The following is a 15,654-nucleotide window of genomic DNA, read 5'->3' as shown; positions in this document are numbered from 1 at the left end:
TTAATATATACTTAATAAGTACGTTTTATTGTATTTAAAGTGTACTTCAAAAGTGTGTATTTAAAGAATGTTATTTTGGGACAACTTATAGTATACTTAAATGTACTTGAAATATAATTAAGTAGAGCTTAAACACATTTTAAGTTGACTTTTTTGTACTAAAATTAAACTTTGTATAAGTGTACTTAATATACTAAAAATATATTTAACTTTAAGTACATTATAAGTATACTAACCAAGTCACTTTGAAATGTGTTTAATGTGTACTTTAGCATGCGGATAAGTGCATTTTAAGTACATTAGAAATCTATTTTAACGTCATGAGAAAGTACTTTATAGTATACTGCAGAAGTACATACTTAAGTTGTGTTATTTTGGGACAACTTATAGTATACTTAAATACACTTGAAATATAATTAAGTAGAGCTTAATCACATTTTAAGTTGACTTTTTTGTACTAAAATCAAACTTTGTACAAGTGTACTTAATATACTAGAAATATATTTAACTTTAAGTACATTATAAGTATACTAACCAAGTCACTTTAAAATGTGTTTAATGTGAGCTTAAGCATGCGGATAAGTGCATTTTAAGTACATTAGAAATCTATTTCAATGTCATGAGAAAGTACTTTATAGTATACTGCAGAAGTACATACTTAAGTTGTGTTATTTTGGGACAACTTATAGTATACTTAAATACACTCGAAATATAATTAAGTAGAGCTTAATCACATTTTAAGTTGACTTTTTTGTACTAAAATCAAACTTTGTACAAGTGTACTTAATATACTAAAAATATACTTTATTTTAAGTACATTGTAAGTATACTAACCAAATAACTTTAAAATGTGTTTAATGTGTACTTTAGCATGCAGATAAGTGCATTTTAAGTACATTAGAAATCTATTTCAATGTCACAAGAAAGTACTTTATAGCATGCTGCAGAAGTATATACTTAAGTTGTGTTATTTTGGGACAACTTATAGTGCACTTAAATACACTTGAAGTATGATTAAGTAGAGCTTAAACACATTTTAAGTTTACTTTTTTGTACTAAAATCAAACTTTGTACAAGTGCACTTAATGTACTAAAGCATACTTTACTTTAAGTACATTTCAAATGTATTCACAAAAATCGCTTTAAGTACATTTTAAGTGTATTGACTCTAAATGTATTTTAAGTATACTACAAGTAGATTTTACTTTAAGCACATTTCAAATATATTTATTTTAAGTACACTTTAAATATATTTCAAAAGTATATGAAAAAAAACATCAATGTAATCTCTAATTACTCATTTCCATTGTACATTGTCTTGTTCACAATCATCAGCCATTCACATGAACCTTCCTTTCACCTTCACTTCAGACAACAACCACTGCCTCAACCAGGATTTGAACCCACAATTCACTGAACCACAGACCTGCACTCTAACCACTAGACCACAACTAACTGTTATACAACGGGCACAATTACGTTCTTGAAGTAATAGTCTTGAGTAGTACACTTTAAGTATACTTTTATATACTTAATAATAATACTTAGAAATCATTGGTGGTGGTATGCTTTTATCGAATTAAAGACACTTTTACATGTTTAATTTGTGCACCAAAAAGTACACTTAAAGTGCACTTAATACACTAATAACACAACTTAAGTACAGACTTCAGTATTGTGCTTAAAAGTTTAATAGGTAAGGCCTTACATGCCTTTTTAAGATCTGTTTGTGCTCTTCAATATGGTGTTTTTACCATTAAAATACATTAACAAAATGGAAGGTGGAAGGTTATTTAATGTTACAAAGCATAATGAATAAATAAGCCTAGGTTAAAATACACTAAAATGATGGTTAAAAAAAAGTACCCAGGTGAAAAAAGTGTACTTAATATACTTAATAAGTATGTATTTTTGTATTTAAAATATAATTCAAAAGTGTGTATTTAAAGAATGTTATTTTGGGACAACTTATAGTATACTTAAATACACTTGAAGTATGATTAAGTAGAGCTTTAAGACATTTTAAGCTGACTTTTTGGTACTAAAATCAATCTTTGCAGAAGTGTACTTAATATACTAAAATCATACTTAACTGTAAGTATTTTAAATATACTTACTAATTCACTTTAAAAGATGTTTAATGTGTACTTTAACATGTGGTTAAGTGTAACTATTTGAAGTATGCTACAAATCTATTTCAAGGTCATAAGAAAGCACTTTATAGCATGCTGCAGAAGTACATACTTAAGTTGTGTTATTTTGGGACAACTTATAGTATACTTAAATACACTTGAAATATAAGTAGAGCTTTAACACATTTTAAGTTGACTTTTTGGTACTAAAATCAAACTTTGTACAAGTGTACTTAATATACTAAAATCATACTTAACTTTAAGTACGTTTCAAATATTCTTTCTAATACCAAACTTTAGCACATTACTTTTAAAATACAAATACACTTAAAATACACTTAAAATATACTACACTAATAGTATGTTTTCAAATACAATACATTTAAATACAATACACTAATAGTGTATTTTATAATACTACACTTTAACACATTACTTTTAAAATACAAATGTACTTAAAATAGACTTAAAATTTAATATACTAATAGTATATTTAACAGTACCACACTTAGTACACTTAAAATATAATACACTAATAGTATAGTAATAGTATTTAGCACATTACTTTTAAAATACAAATGTACTTAAAATACATTTAAATACAATACACTAATAGTGTATTTCATAATACTACACTTAAGTACATGACTTTTAAAATACAAAGATACTTAAAATACACTTAAAATATAATACACTAACAGTATACTGTATAATGCTACACTTTAGCACATTACTTTTAAAATACAAATGTACTTAAAATAGACTTAAAATACAATATACTAATAGTATATTTGACAATACTACACTTTAGCACATTACTTTTAAAGTACAAATGTACTTACAATACATTTAAATACAATACACTAATAGTGTACTTTATAATACTACACTTAAGTACATAACTTTTAAAATACAAAGATACTTAAAATACACTTAAAATATAATACACTAATAGTACACTGTATAATGCTACACTTTAGCACATTACTTTTAAAATACAAATGTACTTAAAATAGACTTAAAATACAATATACTAATAGTATATTTGACAATACTACACTTTAGCACATTACTTTTAAAATACAAATGTACTTACAATACATTTAAATACAATACACTAATAGTGTATTTCATAATACTACACTTAAGTACATGACTTTTAAAATACAAAGATACTTAAAATACACTTAAAATATAATACACTAACAGTATACTGTATAATGCTACACTTTAGCACATTACTTTTAAAATACAAATGTACTTAAAATAGACTTAAAATACAATATACTAATAGTATATTTGACAATACTACACTTTAGCACATTACTTTTAAAGTACAAATGTACTTACAATACATTTAAATACAATACACTAATAGTGTACTTTATAATACTACACTTAAGTACATAACTTTTAAAATACAAAGATACTTAAAATACACTTAAAATATAATACACTAATAGTATATTTTACAATACTACACTTAGCACATTACTTTTAAAATACAAATGTACTTACAATACATTTAAATACAATACACTAATAGTGTATTTTATAATACTACGCTTAAGTATATAACTTTTAAAATACAAAGATACTTAAAATACACTTAAAGTATAATACACTAATAGTATACTTTATAATGCTACACTTTAGCACATTACTTTTAAAATACAAATATACTTGAAATACACTTAAAATATAATACACTAATAGTATATTTTACAATACTACACTTAGCACATTACTTTTAAAATACAAATATACTTAAAATACATTTAAAATACAATACACTAACAGTATATTTTATAAAACTATATTTAAGTACATAACTTTAATAATACAAATGATTTTAAAATATATTTAAAATACACTAAACTATAAGTATATTTTTAAATACCATACTTAAGTACTGTACTTGATAAATAGAGTGTACTTAAAATATACTTTCAGAAAATTAAATATATTTAAAGTACACTTAAGTACACATTTTTTTGACCTGGGTCCGGGTGGGTTTTGAGCATTTTTTTGGGCTGGAAATCATCAGTCTCATCTGGCAACCCTGATTAGGGGTCTTGAAGAAGGGATGGAGGGGGAGTGAGTGCAAGCACAACCATATGGGGTTTCACCATTTGAAGAGTTCAGATGCAAAACCCCCTAACTCCATTTCTGAAGACCTGCACTTCTATATTTTTAGACAACACTGTTGTTGGGTTGGTTTACATGTTTGTACTTGATAATACATATAAATAGTTATATTATATAAATAAAATAAAAAATATATGCAATTTTGATAGCTTTGTATTAAATAAAAATGAATTAAGATTATTTTCTGAAATGGCACTTAGGGGGTTTTGCATCTGAACTCTTCATTTGTAGGCCCTGTAGTCACTTCCCAAAACAAACATCTTCGCTTCGCTGTCAAGATTATACAGCATGGACACGTCTCCTCCACGGCTCATAATGGAATGGAATGAGATTAAAACAAACACAAAAAGTCTGTCTTGTTGTTATCGGACTTGTCTGTCTTTATCTCCCTGTCTCTGCCTCTGTCTGTTTTTTTTCGCTCTGTTTGTTTATTTTTCTCTCTCTCTCCCTCTCCCTCCCAATCTATCCCCCTCTGTCTGCCTCTGTCATTTTTTTGTATGTACTGTCTTTTACAAACGCTGCATGAATAGCCACACACACACACGCACGCACGGACGCACGCACACACACACACTGAATCAAAACCATCAGACAATTTCAACAATTGAACAATCATACAATTCTATCAACATTTGCACACAATGGCACTGTACAATTCCAAAAAATGCTGTGAAATACCATTGCAGCTGCAAAATAAAAAGCCATTTCCCTATTCACCAAATGGCCAACAAAGGCTTGATAACAAATCCCCCCAGCCTAAAAGGGCTACCCACCACACACACACACACACACGCGCGCACACGCACACGCATGCACGCATGCACACACACACACACACAGCCTAAAGGGGCTACCCACCACACAGACACACACACACACACACACACACACACACACACACACACACACACACACACACACACACACACACACACACACGCACACACACACACACACACACACACACACACACACACACACACACACACACACACACACACACACGAGCAAACACTTGCACGTGCACACACGGACACACAATATATAGTATAACGACCTTCTCTCTCTCCCTAGGCCACCAAAGAGCCCCCAGGCACTATAGCTAGACTAAATGTTTGGACGTTTTGCAGAAATAATGGCCGTTACGGAGTCTCGTCCATTTAGTCCCGAGCATGCTGGGAAAGGGCTCGAGCATGCTGGGAAAGGGGCTCTCCTTTGTTCTGTGCTGGGCCACAGCATGACGTGCACAGAGGCCTTTCAGAGTGTCTGGTGTACAGGTCCGCCCAGGGAAAGAGGGGGCCCAGAATTGGGACCCCATTACAATGCATGTGCAGTATATGAGAGTGGGGCCCTTTCAGATGATTGTGTCCTGGGTCCGGTGTAAAGCGGGGCCGCGGCCTTGGTCTGGTGTTTTCTAGGATGTTAAAGGCTCACAGTGGTGGTGGTGGTGAGCTAAAGATGGTTGAGAATTCTCTGGCCATTGTTAAATGTTCAATAGTTGCTTTCAGCATTGCAGAAAGGTTTGGCAAAAACTAATAATGCTCCCACTGTCAGATTGAAATATTATGGTCTCCAAAAACAAAATTTCAGTAAAGAACATGTGTTTTCTACATAATTATGGTATTATTCACCTTGACACAGAATACGGCTAATATAGGCTAATAGTGTTCCCAAAAAGGGGGAAATTACTGTATGCTGGTAGACATTGATTTACTGGATGTTTATTTAGGCTAATAGTGTTATTCCTCCTGGTCTGTTAGAATAATGATTCCTTGCATTGATTGGCACTTGGCTAAACTGTTGCTCATTTAGTTTGAGTATTTTTATTTCATGCTGAAAGAAAGCTGGGTAGAGCTTGATGAGCTTGAGCTTGATCATCAATTCTGATGCAGCTGTCCTCAAAGTTGGCCATCTTCAAAGCATTGGTTTCAAAAACTAACTAGTTCATGTTTGCAGAGCGTTAGCACACAAGATTTAGTGCAAATCTGTCCGCCTGCTCAAGCCTTGGTGCTCAAACAAAAACATCTGTAACGAAACAACTGACAGACAGACTCAGAGACTCATGGATGGGCAATCGGTGTAGCCTACTTTCGGCAGGCAGAGGCATAAAAATAGGCAACAGAACGAAGGTTAAAGGCGCACCGTAATGGAGCTGGTGAGGTAACTACAGCAGAGAATCCACACCGTACATTTGCAGTGTTAATTCAACACTTGGAGAGTCCATTGCACATCTTCTAGAGAGTGTATCTGGTCCCCAATGAATTAACACTGCGTTTTGTTACTGTGCAGTGGATAGTGTATAATGTCCAATGGTCGCTTTCAGTATTGTCTTTGGCAGAGCACAGGCAGAAAGGTTTCATGCAATACATATTGCACTTCATCACTGTCAGGTTGAAATATCATGGCGGCCAAGTTATTAGAAGCCTATTAATTAACAACTGGCAGACACAATGTCCACTCAGTAAGTGAAGAACCTATAACATAAATACTTACACATTGTGTTGGTATTACATCTTGACACATGAGTGATGTACTGGCAAGTAATCATGATTCATGAATAATAGTGTTATTTCTTCTGATCTAATAAAGATCTGTTGTATTTATTGGCACATTGCTAAAACTCTTGTTCATATTATTTGGAAGCTATTATTTCATGCGAAAAAAAAATCTACTACAGCGCTGCACGACAGACCTTATAAGTCGTTGCATTCCTGCCAAGCAGCTGACTGTATGATAACAAAGTCGTTTACGTAACGCACACCACACGTACCGTACACTCTCAGACAGACACCCACCGAGCTGGCACACAAACAGACGGGCATTACTCATACTAAAACATACACACATGACCTACGCTACGTTCCGTGACATGCTCCAGAAGTTCCTTGAAGTCTCGCCCCCGGTATTTCACACACACCAGTGTAAGCAGACATTAACTCTCCTCCCATGGGCATTATATACAGTATGTGAGTCAGCAATTCATCGCATCTAACATACAGGGCATTCTCTTTCTCTCTCTCACTTCTGTCTGTCTAGATAACGTGTTGTAATTCCTGAAAACAAAAAATTATTGTAATTTTACCACAACTAGCCACAACTACAACTACAACAATTAGCTGTAAATTTCTGTCAGACACATTCCATTACATAAGTGAGTCAGCAATTCATCGCTGCTAACATTCAGGGCATTCTCTTTCTCTCTCTGACTTCTGCCTATCTGTCTGTACATCTCTTTACCTTGACCTATCTGTCCATGAGGGTGTCAATCTATTTCCACCTGCCCCTCCATCCATCCATCCATCCATCCATCAATCCATCCATCCATCTATAAACTTTTCAATTTTCTGGCTATCACATCTCATGATACAGGTGAACAGGTATGGCCCAGTTTGTGTTTCTGACATCCCGGGCTGTATCTATAAAGCATGTATTCATGGAGGCTGCAGCTTTCGCCTTTGTCTTTCTTTTTATATGAAACCTCATCGCTCACACTCCACATTCACTTGTATTTCTAACTCACTGACTTAATTTAAACATCTTTGTTCATTCCCTATCTGCAGTAAATTAAAATATTTAAATGTTTTATCTGTGTGTGGTCTTCCCCTTCTCACACGTGGTCTCAAAGCAGGCAGAAACACAAGATCATTCAATGTTACATTATTACAATGGACTGCATTTAGCTAACACTTTTATCCAGAGCAACTTAGATCAATTATTTCTCAGGGTATTGGTTACAGTCCCTGGAGCAATGTGAGGTTAGGGTGCCTTGCTCAAGGTCACTTCAGCCATGGATGGAGATGTAGGGAGAGGTCAGGTGGGAACCAATACGGACCTACAACTCCCAGATTGAAAGACCAACTGCCTAACCCCCATGGCTCGCCTAGTGGTTCTAAATGTGTATTATGTTCATTATGTGTCAGGCTCTGGCTGGGAAAGGTTATGCCACTGGCATTTTTCCCTCTACACCAGCCCACCAATGGACGGATGCAGGGCCGGTGTAAGCGCGATAGGGCCAGCCCAAACTGTGCCAGGGCCGAGGCGGACCACCAGGCAAATGCCCAGAAATACAGGGAGCTTACCTATGTTCCCCAGTCTTTGTATGGGACCGAGGAACTTAAGACCCTTTTTCTAAAAAAGGGTCCTATGTTCCCCGCATTATATCTGACAAGGGGCCCAGGGTGCTTGCGCATGCATATTTCTTGCATGAACCGTTGTTGTGTATAGTTCATGTCAAGTTTGCGCACAAACAAGTTTGCCTAACCATAACAGTAACCCTGACAATAACCCGCGCTCGCCATGCGGCAGCAGTCTACTTGGAAGCAGCGGGGAACATATGTCTGAATGGCGGTATCTCTGAATGGCGGTATGTCTGAATGGCGGTATGTCTGAATGGCAGTATGTAACCGTTCTGTGCTGGGACACAGCGTGAAGTGCACAGAGGCCTTTCAGAGAATCTGGTGCAGTAATGTCAAACTCAGGCCAGGGGGCCAAATTTGGCTCGCGAAGCCATTTTATTCGGCCCGCGAGATCATTTAAAATATCTATTACAGTTGGCCCACATACGCCTTAATGTATAGCGTAACATGACTTCAACATGAAATTTGCTGTGTCACGGGATGTGCAGACACATTTGAACTAACAAATATGATGGGAAAGAGTGTGTGTGAAATTTAACTATGAATATGAAGTGCATGTACACACAATTTTTGACCATTTTTTAAAATAAATGTTGAGTTTGGCCCGCGACTTCGTTCCAGATTTTGATTTTGGCCCTCAGTCACCCCTGGCCTGGTGTACTGTAGGCCTGCCCAGGGATTAAGGGGTGCCCACTTGGAAGCAGCGGGGAACATAGGACCCTTTTTTGAAAAAAGGGTTACAATTTCTCCTGTAGTGGGGAACATAGGACCCGGGGAACATAGGGATGACCCTGAAATACAGATTACCAGTGTGAGCCTGAGATGTGTTCACACATGTAGCCTACGTACCTTCCATGACGTAGACCAGGGACCCCACGTCGCCCTCCTTGATGATGCAGCTCTCCTTGCCATACTCCACCGGGTACATGCAGTCCACTATCTCCTGGATCTGGGACAGCTCCAGGTTCTTCATGAAGTCGTTGTCCAAGATGGCCTCCTTGATCAGCTCCTTGGACCTGTAGACAGTAGTAGCAGTAGTAGAGTAGAGTAGAGTAACTTTATTAATCCCCAGGGGGAAATTCAGGTATCCAGTAGCTTACATTAATACACAAATAAACAAATGCCCACATGGACATTTCAAGACACAAATAACACAGGAATAGTCAGGGAGGGGAAAATAAAAATAAAAATAGTAAAGATAAAGAATGTGAAAATGTAATGTGTAAAAAATGTAAAAAGGTAATTGTGCAAAAAGACATTCTGTGACTTGGGATAGACCATGTGCAGAAAAAACATGCTCTGTCAGTTAAGGTAGACGGAACATTATCGTGCGTCAAGGCAAAGTTCTTCTCAGAATATTTGGTCTTCCAGCGTGTCTTCAATACTATACATTTATGGAGGTAACCCCTTACATTATGAGGACCATTGGCATTGTACATGAGAGAGAGAGAGAGAGAGAGAGAGAGAGAGAGAGAGAGAGAGAGAGAGAGAGAGAGAGAGATAATATTGTACTGTGTATTGCATGGCAGCAAGGGGTTTGTAAAGAACCACGGGGCAGGTACATTAAACCCCAATTCCCAGTGAAAGATGGTCATCATTGGGATTTTGAAACTAACCTTTAGGCTACCGAAAAACATTTCCACCAAATGACTCTGCCGTTGACACAGGATTACAGCAACAGAAGCATACACCTCCATTCATTTAACAAGTGTTCAACAGTGTTGCCAGATTACTTGGCATGGCCGTCTGCGGGTAAAAACGGGAAAAATTGGCCATTTGGCTTTTTTTTTTCCGGCAGTTTTGTGCCCATAGAAGTCAATGTAATTTGTTGAAATTGGGTGGAATTTAGCGCATTTTGGAGGTTTTTGAGAACCCTTTGGGCGGGATTTGATCAGACACATCTGGCAACACTGGTGTTCAACTTCAACTGCTCCCATCTCTTTCATCTATCTCATGCTATTTTGCAATCAGCTGAAACACTCTCTCCCCCACCTCACTCTCTGTTTCTCTTTCATTATCTTTGGAGAGCTGACGATTTGACAAAAGAGTGCTCTGGGGTGCTTCATTCACATTATTATCGCATGATAACAAAGTGTTGCTCTCCTTCCTTTGCACCAAGACAGACAGGTGGAGAAGGACCATCTGTTCCGCGCTGTCAGGGGGCAGTACTGTGGGAAGCCTAAGGAACCTAAGATACACAGTAGGCTACATTTTAAATGTTAATTCAACACTAGCAAAGTTGATCAAGTTGATCCTTCTCTCTTAATGTTGAAGTAACAATGCATCGTGAACTGCCTGTCTAGGGCCATGGAGGATGCTGGGAGATCATTATAAAGATATGGTGCATTAGCCATACGCAGCTAGTGGCACTGTACAACAGTAATGCTGTATGCCAGGGGTTCCCAAACTTTTTTCCCTGTGCACCCCCTTGTACATTTCAATGTGGTTCGCGCACCCCCTGAGCGAATATTTTGGTGTGCTGATGGCCGCGCAAGTATGGATTCACTGCTCATTCACTGCATATTAAGCACAGTCGTTTTTGGGGAATCCTCTTTTACAATAGCCTTGGAATTAAACTACACTTCAGATGGACCCTTACAGCATATATTGCATTATACTATTAAGAACTACTTAATGTTCATTAATACTGGATAAAAACTACCATATCCGTCATTGCTCTATTCAGCTCGTGCACCCCCTCAAGGCGGGCCGCGCAACCCCAGGGGTGCACGCACCCCAGTTTGGGAAACCCTGCTGTATGCTATAATGCCCTGCGGTGAGATGCTATCTCTGACTCATGTGGTCTGTCTTTGTTTGGTGTGCTCTGTCTTCTATTCTTCTATAAAGTGTTCTGTTCTCGAATCACACAGCGACTATAACTGAGTTATTAAAGAACAACTTCAGTGAGACTGGGCCAAAGATGACTGATATGTTCTTCGGCTATTTTTATTGTGGCGCAAGTGCTTGTATCCTGTGCACTCCAGTCATCCTTGGCCCCAGTCTCTCTGAAGTGGACCCAGGGCCGCTGACAGCTTTCGCTGGGCCCAGGACAAAGTCATCTGAAAGGGCCCCCTACCCAATACATACAATGTGATGGGGACTCAATGTTGGACGCCCTATCACCCTGGGCCCGGGACAACATACCCCTTTGTCCCCCCTGTCGGCAGGCGTGACTAGACCAACTTGTTTTCTACTGTCTACAGTCCTGGACTGTGAGCACCAAGATGGCTGGTAGAGTGCAAGAGACCTCCTTCCCCAAGTATAAGTTCTCGGGCAGTCATGGGTGAGCGGTTAGGGTGTCAGACTTGCATCCCAGAGGTTGCCGGTTCGACTCCCGACCCGCCAGGTTGGTGGGGGGAGTAATCAACCAGTGCTCTCCCCCATCCTCCTCCATGACTGAGGTACCCTGAGCATGGTACCATCCCACCGCACTGCTCCCCATGGGGCGCCACTGAGGGCTGCCCCCTTGCACGGGTGATGCATAAATGCAATTTCGTTGTGTGCAGTGTGCAGTGTTCACTTGTGTGCTGTGGAGTGCTGTGTCACAATGACAATGGGAGTTGGAGTTTCCTAATGGGCTTTCTTTCTTTCTCTTCTTTCTTTATAACTGAGTTATGTCAGCTTTATTCACGATCCAGTTTCCTCACACTGTTATCAACAGAGGACATTGACTTTTAACAACTGATGACTTTTCATAACTTAAGTTTCTGGACAACATGTTTGCCAGTATTTGCTCCTAAAAATATGTTCAACATAGATATTTATTTTCATCCTTAAAAAGAAACATCTGCTATCAACAGAAAAGCAGGAACCATGAATTCCCTCAAATGAGATCAGTTCTTGTTTACTCCTCTCAGCTAAATGAGACACGATATGTTTTAAGTGTAAATCTATACTGGCATACAGGGCCGATGACAGCTTAAGCCAGACCCAGGACAAAGTCATTTCAAAGAACCCCTCCCAATACATGCATTGTAAAGACGACACAATTCTAGGCCCCCTCTCTCCCCGGGTCCAGGACAACTGACCCCTTTGCCCACCCCCTGCTGCCGGCTTCCCTGCTGGTATATGGCTCTTCCCCCTGGGTACAATCACAGAAATACAGCTGGTATCATACCCTTGCAGCTCGGCAACGTGAGGCTGTTTTGGCAGGCACAATGGTCTCCGTTTCTGGCGGGATTCGCCATAGACGAACAGCCATGAGAATTTTGTTGGCTTTTCATGGTCCAAAAGAAGCCTCTTGTCCTACTCTAACTCACGTCATGGAAAGCAGGGCTGGACATGCTGTCTGGCATAGCGGGTATTTCTCAGTGGGCCCCTATTTTTCAGAAATGTTTATTTGTTTAAAAAAATAATCATTTCTGAAAATAGGGGCCTTTGAGGTAATGAAACAAGGAGGCGCACACAAGACTTGTGTGAAAAATGTATATTGTAGCCGAAAATTTACAACAGAAGTCAGAGGTTGAAAATAGGGGCCCACAAGGGTGCAGGGCCAACCGGTGAGTCAGTTATGCGCCGCTGATTATGAGGGGCCCCTTTCAGCCAAAAGTGCCTGGGCCCTATTTCTCTCTTTTGGCAGGCACAATGGTCTCCGTTTCTGGCCGGATTCACCATAGACGAACAGCCATGAGAATTTGTTGGCTTTTCATGGTCCAAAAGAAGCCTTTCTCCCTAATCTAGCTCACGCAATGGAAAGCTGGGCTGGTCTGGCCATCTGGCATAGCGGGCATTTCCCGGTGTGCCCGCACTCTCGTGGGCCCCTATTTTTTAGAAATGTTCATTTTTTTATTTTATTTTTTTATTTCTGAAAATGGGGCCAAACGGTGAGTCAGTTCTGCGCCGCTAATTATGAGGGGGCCCATTGCGCAACATTGGCCCTGGCGCCTGGCTGCATGACGCAACATTCAGGCTCATGATATTTGAGACAACTTTATTAAAAATCTGTTTGTTTGAGATCAAAGAACACATTCTAATGAAAGATGAGAGTCTTAGCGCAACTTAGTGCATATTTTTGTGCAGGGTGCGTTTTGTTAGAAAACCAGAAGGGGGGATATGTTTCAGATTTCATGCAATATCAATGGAGTTACATTAAACTATGATTAAAATCGTATAGCAAAAGTGACAATATCAAAACCATAAGAGGGGACAATCCCCCCCATCCCCCAAATCGCACCCTGTTTTTATGTGCTTCAGAAGCTGAGATATTTACGTTTTTATAGGCTGAGGGCAGCTTTTCTTAAAAAGGGCTCAGGGATTCAGCACCCTTTTTTGCAGGTGCCTTAAGCGTCAATGGGTTAAAGTGCCCTGGCCCTATTTCTCCCCCAGTCCAGGCCTGATGGAAAGCCATGGGAGGTGGGAATCAAACTGACAAAAGGAGAGAAGCATGATCAAAAAACCCAAAGACTGAGCCACCTTTAATGCTGGCCTTGCCAGTGCTTTCATGATAGCTTTTTCCATGATTAGTGTCGGATCAAAAAAAGGTTTTGAGAATGATGCAATATTGAAGCAAGACTGGGAACCAAAGCAACCAGTGTTAGCACAACTCCCAAAATTCATCTCAGAATGTTTTTACTTGATAAAAATATGATTGGGGAATGCATCATATTTGTGTGTATAACTTGTTCACTTTGACATCTACGTACATCAGGATTATAATGTATCCTTTTAGTCCAAGAACAATCAAATTAAAGTTTCTTTTGCAAAAAAAGATGAACTGAAAAAGGCAAATAACATTAGCAATAAATACTAATATATATGAACATATGAGGGTCTGACGGGAAGGGAAAAGGAACTGCTTGTGGCAGCTCAGTAGACCTCTGAAGCCCCAGTAACATATCTAACTGTTTTTCAGCCAATTCCTCCTGGCGTGAACACCGTTGCAACACTTCAAAGACAGACTGACCTCATCAGACTACGGAATAGGGCATGATTTGTGTAATTTTGCATAATTTTCTTTTTCAGGAGCACCAGCTGAGCACAACAGCTGAAGGTGAGCATGTGTTTTCAGTCCGTGTCTGAGCCTGGTTGACCTAAGGCTGAACCGTCTTCAGTGCCGGCCCATAAAAACCAACTGATGTTGTCATGGCGGCCGGCGCTGAAAAGATAACACCAGATAAAAATGAGTGCGCAGAAACCAGCCGGCCACACTGCGTTAGTCACACAATTTGCCGGTATAAAGGACTGCCATGTCTTGAACTGTTCTCAAGGGGCCTATGTATATAGCCACTTATAAATCTATTTTTTGTGTGCTGAGAGGCAGTGGTTGTTTTTTTTCTATAATGTGGAGTTTTTAAGGGTCTTTGGCTGAGTTTTGTCCTGAGATTAAAAGATATGAGAATGTGTTCCATAAAAGCCTGTACAACACACACACACGCACACGCACACGCACACACACACACACACACACACACACACACACACACACACACACACACACACACACACAACAGGAGGTTTTATGGTACCTTGTCAGCGGACATAATCTGAATTTAGAGACAGAGGGCACAAAAGAAACATAAACAGTATGTTTCTTTTTGCCCTCTGTCTCTAAATTCCGATTACTGATGCTGGCCACACATATGCTCCAGTGCACACACACACACACACACACACACACACACACACACACACACACACACACACACACACACACACACACACACACACATACACACACACACACACACACACACACACACACACACACACACACACACAAAGACACACACACAGACACACACACAGAGGGAAGCAGACAGGGTAAGTGTGTGTGTGGGGGAGGGGGGGGTCAGTTGCCCCAGCTGCAGGGGGTGGGGGGAGGGGGGGCAGAATTGGGTCCTCATTATTGCATTGTTCAATGTACTGGGTGGGGGGGTGGGGGGGGGGCTTTCAGATCACTTTGTCCTGGGCCTGGTCAAAGCTGTCAGCCAGTGGCCAGCACACAATATTCATCATATTTATAGGAGGTAAACATAAATAAAAATGGCTGCATAGTAACAGCGGGTCTTTGACGTCCTGACGTATAATTGGAAAGACATGAAACAGGCACTAGCTCTACACAGCACAGCAACCTTGCCTTGGCAAGCTCGCCTGGTGCGCAGGTGCGCAGGAGCCGGTCCACAGACACAGACATGCCTCAGAGCCAGGGCTGGACTGGCCATCTGGCATAGCGGGCATTTCCCGGTGGGCCCCGAACCCTAGTGGGCCCCTATTTTCAGATATGTCAAAAAACAATAATA

General features: G+C 39.3%; 1 protein-coding gene across 1 annotated transcript in view; it reads right to left on the bottom strand.

Moving 5' to 3' along the window:
- prkg1b (protein kinase cGMP-dependent 1b) overlaps positions 1-15,654 on the bottom strand; it is a 341,142-nt gene that overhangs the window by 305,784 nt on the left and 19,704 nt on the right. The window contains exon 2 of the mRNA XM_063220777.1: positions 9,266-9,432. Within this exon, the coding sequence (XP_063076847.1) occupies positions 9,266-9,432 (167 nt within the window). The remainder of the gene's footprint in view (positions 1-9,265; positions 9,433-15,654) is intronic.

This window comes from Engraulis encrasicolus, chromosome 17 (genome assembly GCF_034702125.1).
Source record: "Engraulis encrasicolus isolate BLACKSEA-1 chromosome 17, IST_EnEncr_1.0, whole genome shotgun sequence".
Classification (NCBI taxonomy): domain Eukaryota; kingdom Metazoa; phylum Chordata; class Actinopteri; order Clupeiformes; family Engraulidae; genus Engraulis; species Engraulis encrasicolus.
The sequence above is the reverse complement of the archived record's forward strand: the minus strand, read 5'-3'. Positions and strand labels throughout refer to the sequence as shown.